The sequence below is a fragment of the Melanerpes formicivorus genome, unplaced genomic scaffold, assembly GCF_026170545.1.
Source record: "Melanerpes formicivorus ecotype bairdi unplaced genomic scaffold, bMelFor1.0.p_v2 SCAF_9, whole genome shotgun sequence".
NCBI classification, from domain to species: Eukaryota; Metazoa; Chordata; class Aves; order Piciformes; family Picidae; genus Melanerpes; species Melanerpes formicivorus.
Window position 1 is genome coordinate 25361120 of NW_027142361.1, and position 13393 is coordinate 25374512.

Consider the following 13393-nt stretch of genomic DNA (forward strand, 5'->3'; position numbering starts at 1 on the left):
TTGTTAATCAAAGCAGAACATGTTAATATAGGCCTTATCTGCTCAAGGTCAGTCTGGCCGAAAGCCCAGAAGCTGCAAGCTGCCAAAGGAGAAAGTGCGAGACTGAGACTAGTCTCTGATGAACTCAGAGTTCAAAGTTGCTTTCTACCAATCCACCAATGAAATTAGTTTATACCTGTCCTTTGTTTATAAAACATTCAGCCATGGTGTCCCTTTTCTTAAAGGCACAACCTCAAAATAGGGACCTTCTAAAACCAGAATTTCATAAAAGTCTAGTTGACAAGTCTTCTTTTTGGAGCATGGAAATGATGAGGTAGTTTAAAGGTCTGGTGAAGGTCCTTTACAGCATTGCCTGGTTACCATCACTATTCAGAAACACTTACAGGCCAAATCTTGCCTCCTCTTGGATCTCAAAAACAAACCAGGTGGTCTTTTTTCCCCTTCCTTCATTTTCTTCTACATTTAACAAAACAAAGAGAAACCTGAGTTTTAGACATGGCTTTTGATGTTTCTCCATTTCAACAGCGTGTTGTCTTTGTTCTGGTCCATATATTGCAACCCCTATTCAAATCATTCTTGCACTAAAGTTGCTGACATTTATTGGAGGCTCTAGCTATGACATTTTAGTAGAATATTAAACCATTCAGAAGACCTCAAGCTATTCCATTTATGTCTCCATCAGCTAGGCTTGTCTGGCAATTTAATGTTGGGGGGGGGGATTTTCAACCCACCACAATTTAAAATGTCTTTCACAGAAATACTTCATCTAGAGGTAGACCTCCATTGACTCAGCACTTGAAAATAGTATGCAAGAGAAATCAGCTGTTATGAGCCCTCTCCATTCCAGCACAAGGGTTTTCCTTTGCTTGTGTTTTGACATACTGCACTGGGTTGGAAGAGACCTTCAAAGGGCATCTTATCCAACATCCATGCTGTCAGGAGGGACACCTCCAACTACATCAGGCTGCTCAGGGACACATCAGCTCTGATCTTGAATGTCTCCAGGACAGGGCCTCAACCACATCCCTGGGCAACCTGTTCCAGTATATCACCACTCTCACTGTCAAGAACTTCCTCCTGATGTCCAACCTAAATCTCCCCTGCTCCCCTTCATCCTATCACTGCAAGCCCTTCTAAACAGTCCCTCCCCAGCCTTTCTGTAGGTCCCCTTCAGATATCAAAATGTAGATGTAAGGTCTTCCTGGCACATTCTCTTCTCCAGGCTGAATAACTCCAATTCTTTCAGCCTGTCTTCATAGGAGAGGTGCTCCAGCCCTCTGATCATCTTAGTTTCATAGTTTCATTCAGGGTTGGAAGGGACCACAAGGATCATCTAGTTCCAACCCCCCTGCCATGGGCAGGGACACCCCACACTAGATCAGGCTGCCCAGAGCCTCATCCAGCCTGGTCTTAAACACCTCCAGGGATGGGGCCATAACCATCTCCCTGGACAACACATTCCAGGGCTTCACCACTCTCATGGGGAAGAACCTCCTCCTCACATCTAGCCTGAATCTCCCCACCTCCAGCTTCATTCCATTCCCCCTAGTCCTATCACTACCTGAGATCCTGAGAAGTCCTTCCCCAGCCTTCTGGTAGGCCCCCTTCAGATACTGGAAGGCCACAATTAGGTCACCTCCGAGCCTTCTCTTCTGCAGACTGAACAGCCCCAACTCCTTCAGTCTGTCCTCATAGGAGAGGTGCTCCAGCCCTCTGATCATCCTTGTGGCCCTTCTCTGGACACGTTCCAGCACCTCCACATCCCTCTTGTAATAGGGGCTCCAGAACTGGACACAGCACTCCAGGTGGGGTCTCACCAGGGCTGAGTAGAGGGGGAGGATCACCTCCCTCGACCTGCTAGCCACACTTCTCCTCATGCAGCCCAGGATCTGATTGGCTTTGTGGGCTGCAAGAGCACATTGAGAGCTCATGTTGAGCTTTTTGTCCACCAGCACCCCCAAGTCTCTCTCCTCAGGGCTACTTTCCAGCCACTCACTGCCCAGCCTGTATTTGTGCCTGGGATTGCCTCGACCCAGATGCAGGACCCTGCACTTGCTCTTATTGAACTTCATGAGGTTGGCTTGTGCCCACCTCTCCAGCCTGTCAAGGTCCCTCTGGATGGCCTCCCTTCCCTCCAGCGTGTCTGCTGCACCACACAGCTTGGTGTCATCAGCAAACTTGCTGAGGGTGCACTCAATGCCACTGTCCATGTCACCCACAAAGATGTTGAATAAGAGAGGTCCCAGGACTGATCCCTGAGGGACTCCGCTTGTCACTGGCCTCCACTGGGACATGGAGCCATTGACAGCCACTCTTTGGGTGCAGCCATCAAGCCAGTTCCTTATCCATCTAGTGGTCCACCCATCAAACCCATGTGTCACCAGTTTGGAGACCAGGATGTGGTGCGGGACAGTGTCGAAGGCTTTGCTCAGGTCCAGGTAAACGACATCAGTTGCTCGCCCCTCATCTATTAATTTTGTCACCTGCTCATAGAAGGCCACCAGGTTGGTCAGGCAGGATTTGCCCTTGGCAAAGCCATGCTGACTGCTCCAAATCACCTCTTCACTATTCTTTTGAGCGAGTAGTGCCTCCAGGAGGATCTGCTCCATGATCTTTCCAGGCACAGAGGTGAGACTGACTGGCCTGTAGTTCCCTGGTTCCTCCTTCTTACCCTTTTTGTAGATGGGGGCAATGTTTCCCCTTTTCCAGTCTGTGGGGACTTCCCCAGATTGCCATGACTTTTGAAATATAATAGAGAGGGGTTTAGCAACCTCATCTGCCAGTTCTCTCAGTACCCGTGGGTGTATCCCGTCGGGTCCCATGGACTTGAACACTTTCAGGTTCTTCAGATGATCACGAACCTGATCTGCACTTACAATGGGCAGTTCTTCCTCCCCGTCCCTGGCTTTGACTTCCATAACATCACGAGTGTGGCTAGAGGCCCGTGCAGTGAAGACTGAGGTAAAGAAGTTATTAAGTACCTCAGCCTTTTCCTCATCACTTGTGACCATGTCACAATTTTCCTTTCTGAGGGGGCCCACACCTTCCCTAGTTTTCTTCTTCCCACTAATATACCTGTAAAAGTTCTTAGTGTTCCCTTTAATCTCCCTGGCTAGATTCAATTCAAACTCTGCCTTGGCTTTCCTAACCAGGACTCTTGCTGCTCGGGCAGCTTCCTTATATTCCCCCTGTTCTACCTGTCCTTCTCTCCACTTCCTGTAGAGTTTCCTTTTAAGTAATAGTGTGTCCAGTAGCTCCTTGCTCATCCAGGCAGGCCTCCTAGCATTCTTACCTGCTTTTCTCTTTGTTGGTATACAGAGCTCCTGGACACAGAGGAGGTGGTCCTTGAATACTGACCAGCTGTCCTGGGTCCCTCTTCCCTCCAGGGCTTTGTCCCACGACACTTTGGCTAGCAGATCCCTGAAGCGATCAAAATCTGCACGCCTAAAGTCTAGGGTCGTGAGCTTGGAATACTTCCTCCTGATTGCCCCGAGGATATTAAATTCAACTGCTTCATGGTCACTGCAGCCAAGGCCGTCTATGAGCCTCACATTGCTTACCAGCCCTTCCCTGTTGGTGAGAACAAGGTCCAGCATAGCACCATTTCTTGTTGGTTCCTCCACCATTTGGAGGAGGAAGTTGTCTTCTATGCAGTCCAGGAACATCCTGGATTGCTGGTGCCTTGCTGTGTTGTCCCTCCAGCAGATGTCAGGGTGGTTGAAATCACCCATGAGGACCAGGGCTTGTGACCTGGAAGCCGCTTCTATTTGCCTGTGGAGGGCCTCATCTGCTTGGATCTGCTGGTCAGGTGGCCTGTAGGAGACCCCCACAGTAATATCTCCTTCCCCTGTCCTGCCTTTAATTTTAACCCATACACTCTCAACTAGCTCATCATGCCTCCCCAGGTGGAGCTCCACTGATTCCAACTGGCTATTGACATAGAGGGCAACACCTCCTCCTCTCCTTCCCTGCCTATCCTTCCTAAAGAGTTTATACCCATCTATCCCTACATCCCAGTCATGGGATTCATCCCACCAAGTTTCAGTGACAGCCACTATGTCGTGGCATCCCAGCAGCACAGTGGCCCTTAACTCATCCTGTTTGTTACCCAAGCTGCACGCATTCGCATAGAAGTACTTCAGCTGGGCTGGCCCTGTCCTCCTCTTGTGCCAATTCCCCTCGGTTTCCACAGAATGTCCTGGTGGATCATTCGTGGCTTGCCTCAGGGCAGCAAGTTGAGAGCCCTTACCAGCTCTCCTTCTCTCTACTGCTGGTGAGCTGCCCCTCTGTTTGTCACCAGCCAGCAGGAGACTATTAACCCCTTCCCCCTTCAAATCTAGTTTAAAGCCCTATCAATGAGCCCTGCCAATTCCTGCCCCAGGATTCTTATCCCCCTCTGGGACAAGTCATCTCTGTGGCCCTCTTCTGGATCCACTCCAGCAGGTCCATATCTTTGGTTAACTGGAAGCATGTAAGATAAAGACATCTTTTAGTCCGCCCTGGTTTTGCTTGGATGTAAAATGTGTCTAGTGTTCTTAAGACTTTGTAATTTTTCTTCTTTTAAAGAAAAAACATTTTAGGAGTATGGAAATATTTGAATTTAGGGGTTTGGTTTCTTTTATTTAAGCCTAGGAAGAATGTCTTTATCAGCCAAATGCTGAATTAAATGTTGAGATGTAGTTGTTAATTGTTGTGGTTAAATGAAAATGGTACTAGTCCGAGATGAATACTGTCCATTGTGAAATAATGTGTGAGTGCTGTAGTCAAACAACAAGTGAGCTTGAATGTAAAGCAAAAAATATTACAGAAGAACAAATCATGGTATAAAAAGTCTTTTCATAACCTATTGTGAGAGACTAAAAGTTGGCTCTCCTGGTGTGACTCAACAAAGATAAAATCACATGCTGCTTGCCCAGACAATAGCTGATATGTGTTGGGCAGAGCCACTGGAAGGAAGGTGCAAAGATCATGTAGGAATTCTGTCTACCAATCCTGGATCAAAATCACCTTGTGATTGCATCATGATAACACTGGACTGCAGCTGGCCTACAACAATGACCCAGCCATCACGCCTTCAGGACAAGATAATCTCCACCCATGAAGTACCCTGGAAAGGGTAGACAATAGGTTTACCACCTGTTTCCTGATGTGTAATGAGTATGGGGGCATGTAGATGAGGATGGAGGAGGCGGAGCCCCCCCCCCCCCCTCCTCCATCCAGACCCTTGCCCAAACACACAGAAATGCACAGAAAGATTTCCAGGGGAACGATACCTGGACATTTACCTAAGGATGATTTCCTGGCCCTGGAATTCCTGAGGGACAATACTTGGATACATACCTAAGGACTAAAAAATGTATAAAAGACTTGAGCAACTACTGGCTTGTTAGAAGAAAAACGCAGAAGAAAAATGTGGGGGACTGTGTCCCCCGTTCTGGATGATTAGTGTCCCAGTACTGTCCTTTTCTTAAAGGCACAGCCTCAAACGGTCACAACAGGAGATGGACCATGCCGCTGAGAAGGAAAAGCACGGGACAATGCTGCTCCGGAGAAAAGAGGCTGTGGAGCCTGGAAGCTCTACAGACCCAGGCTGCTCAGAGGACCACAGCTCTTCTCCAGCCAGAGCCTCAGCACTGTTCCTGTACCAACCCAACATCTCCTGCAGCACCTTTCCTCCACAGACTCAAACTGTCTTGCGGCGGTGAGGGGTGTGGTAATATAATTCCTTTCCTCTTCTCTCTCTCTTCTCTCTCCCCCTCTCTCTTTTCTCCCTCTCCGCTTCTTATGTCCACTTTATTTATGTAATAAATAGTCTAGCTGTTGATATTTTGGCCTCATTTGTGCCTCTCATTTCACATCACGGGAATATTCTAAAAGAACTGAGTCTCTTTCCCTCTTCGGATCTAGACACCTATCCACACATGCTTTGCAGTTACTTACCTATATGAAGCTACTCATTTTGAGTGTAGATCATACAGATTGGAAATAAATGTGCATATTAATGCTTGGGCTGGCTTAATATTAGCTGCACAGTGTTTACCTTTTCATTCTTCATTTGTAGCCTTTGAACACATTGTTCATGCATCTTTTTGTGGCAAAAAGAGAGTATAGAGCTGCATGTTCCCAAGAAGTTGTTAGGTGAGTTGATATGAATCTTTCTGATGTGCATTCATTAATTTGAGAGGCTGCAAAATTTCAAATTAGCTAAAGTGATCACTGGATTGAAATGCCATATCTCTGGGAAAGTAATAAAACATAACCTTGTGTTGTTCAAATGTGCCCTGTTGGCTTTGAAACCAAGCTGTGAGAGTCCCAAGTTTGCTTCCCAAACAGTGTTAAGGTTTAGCTGTGTCTTTGCTGCCCTGTTCCACAGAAATAGCTCTGCAGTTGCTAGAAAACACTTCTTCCCAGTTAACCCATTCATACTTTGTTAGCTACAGGTTATATGGTAAGGCTGTGAACTCTATGGTACAAACAGCACAATGGATTACTAAGTTAGTTCAATATTTCAGTATGACACAGCTCAGGTTATTTGGTATGGCTCAGAATACAGTTGCATAAACAGTGACTTACCCTTGGTGCTGGTGCTGTTGAATTGACAGTTACTTTGTCATGTCAAGCCTGCTCATCCACATGCCAGGTCAGGCATCTGCCAGCAGAGATCTGGCATCTTCAATTTTTTCACCACTGGGGAACTGATATGAAAAGGAGGATGTTTGAAATCTAAGAATTAGGAAATTGAGAGGAATATGGTAGTAAAAAATGCCCAGATGAATTTCACATGATCTTATTTGTCAGAAATGTTTTATTTTTTGAGCCATGTGGACTCCTGAAGGAAAATTAGAGACAGAATTGTATATATTAAAAGCCTAGATGCTATATCTGATTGGGTGTAATGATGAAAGACTGAATACAGCTGTTTATTTGTCCGGGAGAGCTTTTATCACAGTCCCAGAGCTGCAGTTTATGCTTCTCTTTATTCCAGCTGATGAGAATTTAGGTAAGAATTAATGGTATTTTATTCTTTAAATGATGAGAACAATCTAAAATCTCATGACCATTAATACACACTTAGAGGGTGGCTGCTTTGTGGGTTTTAAATACTGAGAAAAGTTATCATTTTCTGCATGTGGAAAACAGAGTTTTGAAGTATCCTCTAATGGACATTGTAAAAGAGGTTTATGTGGCTGCCTGTTCCTCCAGCAGTCTGTCCATTTCCTGCATCTTAAATTTGCCAGAAACAGGACTTCAAACAGGGAAAGATCTCAGAAATAAATTCCTACAAAGTCTGTGAAGATTTCTGGCTGAACAGGGGAACAAAGCTGGTGAAGGTCTAGAGAACAAGTCCTGTGAAGAGCAACTGAAGGAACTGGGATTGTATAGCTTGGAGAAGAGGAGGCTGAGGTGAGACCTCATTGCTTTCTACAACTCCCTGAAAAGAGGTTGGAGGGAGGTGGGGGTTGGTATCTTCTCTATAGTACCAGGTGATAGATTGAGAGGGAATGTCCCGAAATGGTGCCAGGGAGGTTTAGGTTGGCTATTATGAAAAAGTTCTTTATGGCATTGGAACAGGCTGCCCAGGGAGGTGGTGGAGTCACTGTCCCCGGAGGCATTCAAGAACCCTGTGGCCATGGCACTTTGGGATGTGATTTAATGGCCGTGGTGTTGTTAGGTTGATGGTTGGACTCACTGATCTAAGAGGTCTTTTCCAACCAAAACAATTCTCTGATTCTGTGGAGTAAAGAGATTGAAATCTTCATTTAGCCAGTGAGTACAGGATGGGGAGAGGACACTTTGGCAAGACTCAGGGTGCTGGAGACACAGAAGGAAATCTTTTAGAGCAGAGGCACAAATGTGGAAAATGCACATCTTAACCAGAGACCAGCACCTGGCTTGGAATTTCAGTCCTGAATTCAGACTAATTTAGACTAAACAAAGTGTCTGATTTTGTAATTTATTTATTTTTTAAATCATTTGCTTGGAGCCCTCCTTGAAATGACCTGGAACCTTTTCTGATGTGCCATTTTCTAGACATCTTAGTTTCCAAGTCATGCTAAATCGCTCTGTGGTGCTGTGTCAACTACAGAAAACAGCACCTGAATAATGGTGTTTGTCAAACCTACCCAACAGCAGATGCCAACTTCCCTTCAGCATAACAAGTCCTGACCAAGAGATTCTCCAGTGGTGTATAGGATTGTGTGACCGTTTGAGGCTGTGCCTTTAAGTGCTGGGACACTCTGGCTGAATGTTTTGGAATAATAACGAAAACAATCAGATATTCTAAACGAATTTCATTGGTAGAATGCAACTTTAAGTTTTGAGTTCAGTTGGAATTTTTCTCAGTTTCTCTCTGTCCTGCTTTTCCAGCCTGTCTGCTTCTGAGCAGCCGGAGTTCTGACCTTGGATAAAGATAAGCACTAATCCTGTACTAATAGGCCTACTAAAATTCTTCTTTCTTAATAACTACCTTTTTCTCTCTCTAACCCTCTTTGGGAAAAAAGGGAGGTAGGGGGAGAGAAGGGGGTACAGGGGGGGAACCCTCCTCTGTCTGGAGGAGGGAATTTCGTTCCTGTATTCTTTTTTTCCTTGCTGTATATTTCTGTACATATATTGTAAATACTGTATATATTGTATATCTAACCTGGCTTTCCACATTGCTTGTAAAATATAGCATTCCTTCCATTTCTCCTGCTGAGTTAGCTGTGTTTTTTTTTTCCTCTTTGTGGGGAGAGAAAGCTAGGCCTTCTCTCTCAACCCACTACAGATTGGTTATGGGAGCATTTCTGTAGGGGTTTGATTCTACCAGTTCTTGGTTGATTTGAAGCTTATTCAACTTTAAGATGCTGCTTCTACATTTGTCTACTACAGTCATTTAAGCTTCATTGCTTATCCTAGAAGACTTAGAGCACTAAGGCATCTATGGTTTAAGTTCAGAACTCCCTTTTCCTCAGTTTTGTGATAATTTAAAAGTTTACACAATGAAGTTTCTCGGATCCTCACAGATTTTTGTCATTCACAGAGCCAGAGATGGGAAATGTCTTTGAAAAGATGGCAGCTGTTCCAGGTTCATTAGTGGATAAAAACTTTACCTTGCTGGTGTTCCCCAGGCAACAGTATCACCCACAGCTGCATATTCGCCAGGCAAGGTAATGGAATTTCTTCCTTCCACCTCTGTGAGCAGATTTCTCTGTGTTAATGATTATAGGGCTTCCTCTATAGGGACAGGTTACCAGAGTTGGGGCTTTTCAGCTTGGAGAAGAGAAGGCTCCAGGGAGACCTTATAGCAGCTTTCCAGTACCTGAAGGGGCTGTCAGGAAAGCTGGGGATGAACTTTTTACAAGGACTTGTAGTGATTGGACAAGAGGGAATGGATTGAAGCTTGAGGAGGGCAGATTTAGACTGGAAATTAGAAAGAAATTCTTTAGAGTAAGGGTGATGAGAACCTGCAACAGGCTGCCCAGGGTGGTAGTGGATGCCTCCTCCCTGGAAGTGTTCAAAGCCAGGTTGGATGAGGCCTTGAGTAAGCTGGTCTAGTGGAAGGTGTCTCTGCCCATGGCAGGGGGGTTGGAACTAAATGATCTTTCAGGTCCATTCCAACCAAAACCATTCTATGAATCTATGCTACACCATCTTGCGTGGGATTTCTGTGGTTTGTTCTGAATAATAAAAAATACTTACCTTTAGGATTTTTATTATTAGGGAACTATTTTTTTTCCCCCTCTTCAATTACCCAGTGCCTGGTGATAGAGAATTTATACTTGAATGTTGTCAATCAATAGATGCTCTGCATGAGCTAAATTCTGTTTGCAGTTGACGCTTTGCCTTTCCTTTTCCTCTGTATTCACATTTGTACTTCACCGGCATCCATAATAACGTTCCATGGAGCACTTTAGAGACTTATCTCTAGTAGTTGTCCCCAGCCACCTGCCTAGCAACATGTTCTGGGTCAATGAAAGGAGATTAGGGTAATCTCTGCTCCCTCTTCCCTTGCTCATAAGGGAGGGGGGAAAGGAGCTGTAAACTGATACTTTGCTTAACCATTAATTTTGAAGCTATTCTCCATCTGACCTTTTAATGTGAAATAAATCTGTAGTGTGCCAGAACACAGTCCACTGAGCTTCTATATTTAAGTTTCTTGCTGATACCTTGTCTAGATGGTGGGGTGTAATGGGTTGGGGCAAACCCCCTCCCCACCACAGGGCAGAAACAACGACTCAGACAAACAGATTGCAAAAGTGATGGAAAGTTTAAATAGAAAAACAATTAAAAAACAACAATGAATGTTTTACAGAGAACCACAAGCACCATGACAGAGAAATCCCAGAACATACCCAAGAACATCCCATCCCCACCTGGGGGTACACCCAAACCCCCAGGGCTCTTTCCTCCCCCCCCCAACCCAGCCTTGGGCCTGGGCAGGCCCAAGGGAGGCGGCTCACGCCATTTTACCTAGGCAGCAGCTGGGGATGAAAGAGGAAGTGAAGACCCCGCATGGACATTTTATAGGGGAGCAGGGCATTATGGGAATGAAATACCTGGTTTCCTGTGACCACCCCCTGGGCTGGGCCCACCCCTTGGGACCTCCCAGGTGTGGTCTGTGCAGTGGCATCTGGGCCAGCACCCAGCCTAAACCACCACATGGGGTTTGTTCCACATGCACAAGAGCTGACAAACTTGCAGCTCTGTGGAATGCCTTTCTTGTGCTTGCTCTCACAGTATAGGCATTTTGTAGTATTTTTGTATTAAAAAGCTCTTGGATGTTTGGGGATTTTTGGTGGGGTTTGTTTGGTGTTTTTGTTGTTGTTTGAGGTCTGTTTGGTTTTTTAAGACTATGGTGCTAGTGGAAGATAATATAAGGAAATTTAAACAGTTCTTTTCCTACATTTTGGAGGCTGTGTGTGGAGATGAATAGGCTTACACAGAGCATCACTGCTAGGTCAGTCTCTCCACGTACCATGAGCTGGCAGAATTGTCATCTGCATCTTGATGTGTGGCCTCATGGCACGTTGTGTTGTAGAGCACAGTGCTGTAAAGGACTTGGAGCAGTGGGCAAAAATGCATTTAGAGGTGGTGTGTGTCTATCTTCAACCCCAGTGAAACAGCAGGTTTCAGTTGGAGCACAGTCTCATTCCTTTACCCCTAAGCTGTGGGTCTGAGGTTTCACAGCACTTTCAGATTTGCTTGCTTGCTTGATTTGATTGATTGTGCTGAAGCAGTGAAAATGGAAAAATTTTGCTGCAGCTTTTTCCTGGAGATGCTGCCTGCAAAGAAGAGGTGTTCTGCTGTTTTTTGTTTGAGATAAAAAAAAAGTGTGAACTACTAGAAATTTTTACAGGGTTTCATTGGTCTAAGAACTTCCTTTTAGTTCCATCCTTTGAATCAATTCTCCAGACAAGTAATTGATGGTGTGTTACATTTTCTGTACTTTTTCCTTTTGGAAAGAATCTATTGCAATGAAGATTCTCACTTAAAAAGAATGGAAAAAAGTGTGGGGATTAGAAATTTGTCACCCCTGGCAGGTGTTTTGAACTGTGAGTGGGCAGTGGTGATTCTCATTTTTACTGGTTTCTTAGGTTGGCTTTCTTAATTTACAAGCAGAATGGAAGAATCTGGTTACTGCCCTTCAGAAGAATAATTAGATTATTTCAAGCTCCTGGCAGATGGAGTAGTACCTAAAGGTCAAAAGTTAAGCATTTATTCTCCCAGCTAAGAAGGCTGTTAGTAAGGGTTGTATAGCCAGTCCTCACCCAGGGCTCTGGCAGCTCCCTTCCTGTCCATCCTACCCCAGCATGCTGACAGACTGACCTCGGCACAGCAGGGTCAAGTTGTCCAGGGTCTCATCCCCGGGCTGTGTTGAACCATGGGAGCAACTGGAGGAAAGAGAGAGCTTTCAGATGGCCTGAGAATGAAAAAGCAGAAACAACATCAGAATGAAAGGGATCACTGTCCCCTATCAGAAAGGCAATCTCGCTAAGGTCGCTTTCATTCTGGTGTGTAAGAGCAGCAAAAGACATCTATGCTCCACCTGGACTGTCCTTCAGGCTTAGCCTAGAGGTGGGCACTGCTTAGAAACTAAGACCACATCTACTACAATTAGAAATACAGGACTTTGGCCCAGTGTGCTAACTTTAAGGCATCTTCCAAGTCCAGAAACATGTACAGAGTGGAAATGAGAATAAATATCAATAGAATAGAATAGAATAGAATAGAATAGAATAGAATAGAATAGAATAGAATAGAATAGAATAGACCAGGTTGGAAGAGACCTTCAAGATCATCACGTCCAACCTATCATCCAACACTACCTAATCAACTAAACCATGCAACCAAGCACCCTGTCAAGTCTCCTCTTGAACACCTCCAGCGCTGGTGATTCCACCACCTCCCCAGGCAGCCCATTCCAATGGGCAATCACTCTCTCTGTGTAAAACTTCCTCCTGACCTCCAGCCTGAACCACTCCTGGCACAGCCTGAGACTGTGTCCTCTTGTTCTGGTGCTGGCTGCCTGGGAGAAGAGACCAACCTCTGCCTGTCTACAACCCCCCTTCAGGTAGTTGTAGACAGCAATAAGGTCACCCCTGAGTCTCCTCCTCTCCAGGCTAAGCAGCCCCAGCTCCCTCAGCCTCTCTTCATAGGGCTTGTGTTCCAAGCCCCTCACCAACTTTGTTGCCCTTCTCTGGACACGCTCCAACAAGTCAACATCCTTCCTAAACTGAGGGGCCCAGAACTGGACACAGTACTCGAGGTGTGGCCTAACCAGTGCAGTGTACAGGGGCAGAATGACCTCCGTGCTTGTGGTGGGTTAACACCTTTTTCTGAAAACAAAAGAAGAAAGCAGGGTGGAGGGCTTGCGGGTACTTTACACTCCCTGAAGGGCGTCTCCCCCCTAGGAAAGCTGAGTCTGTTCCACTTCCCCCTCCCTGCCCAGCAAGGGTATAAAAAAAAGAGACCTCATAGCTGTTGGATCTCCTTTTTGGCTCCTGCCTCTGCTGGATGAGAGCTACTGCAGCTGCTCTCCTGATCCTCAGCCACGTGGCCAGACCTGATCCTTCTCCCTGCTGCCTCTGTGCCTCCTCAGAGACAGACTGGTTTTGTATTATTCTTTTTCTATCCCCCTCCCATCCATTTTTGTTCCTTGCCCTTGTGAACCTTTCTTCCCTGTTATTGCTATATATATATATATATTTTGAAGGAAAAAAAATTACTTGCCTCTCTACTTCCAAGCTGACTCCAGATTGTTGCTTAGTGGGTTTGCTCCTTACCTTTTTTTTCCCTCCTCTCCCTGTTTGGAGGGAGGAGGGGGGGGGAAGCGGGGAAGAGATTCTCAGCCTTTTCCCCATTTGAGCTTTTAACTCTCAGTTAAGGCTCAAACCACTACAATTTTTGGCGCCTC

The 13393-nt window shown here is 45.6% G+C and overlaps 1 protein-coding gene across 1 annotated transcript in view; it reads left to right on the forward strand.

The window, feature by feature from the left end:
* The window catches only part of CFAP61 (cilia and flagella associated protein 61), a gene marked incomplete at its 5' end in the record, with an annotated part of 345444 nt that overhangs the window by 16025 nt on the left and 316026 nt on the right, over positions 1-13393 (forward strand). Inside the window, 3 exon segments of the mRNA XM_068142941.1 lie at positions 6062-6138; positions 6936-7000; positions 9020-9146. Coding sequence (XP_067999042.1) covers positions 6062-6138; positions 6936-7000; positions 9020-9146 — 269 coding nt within the window.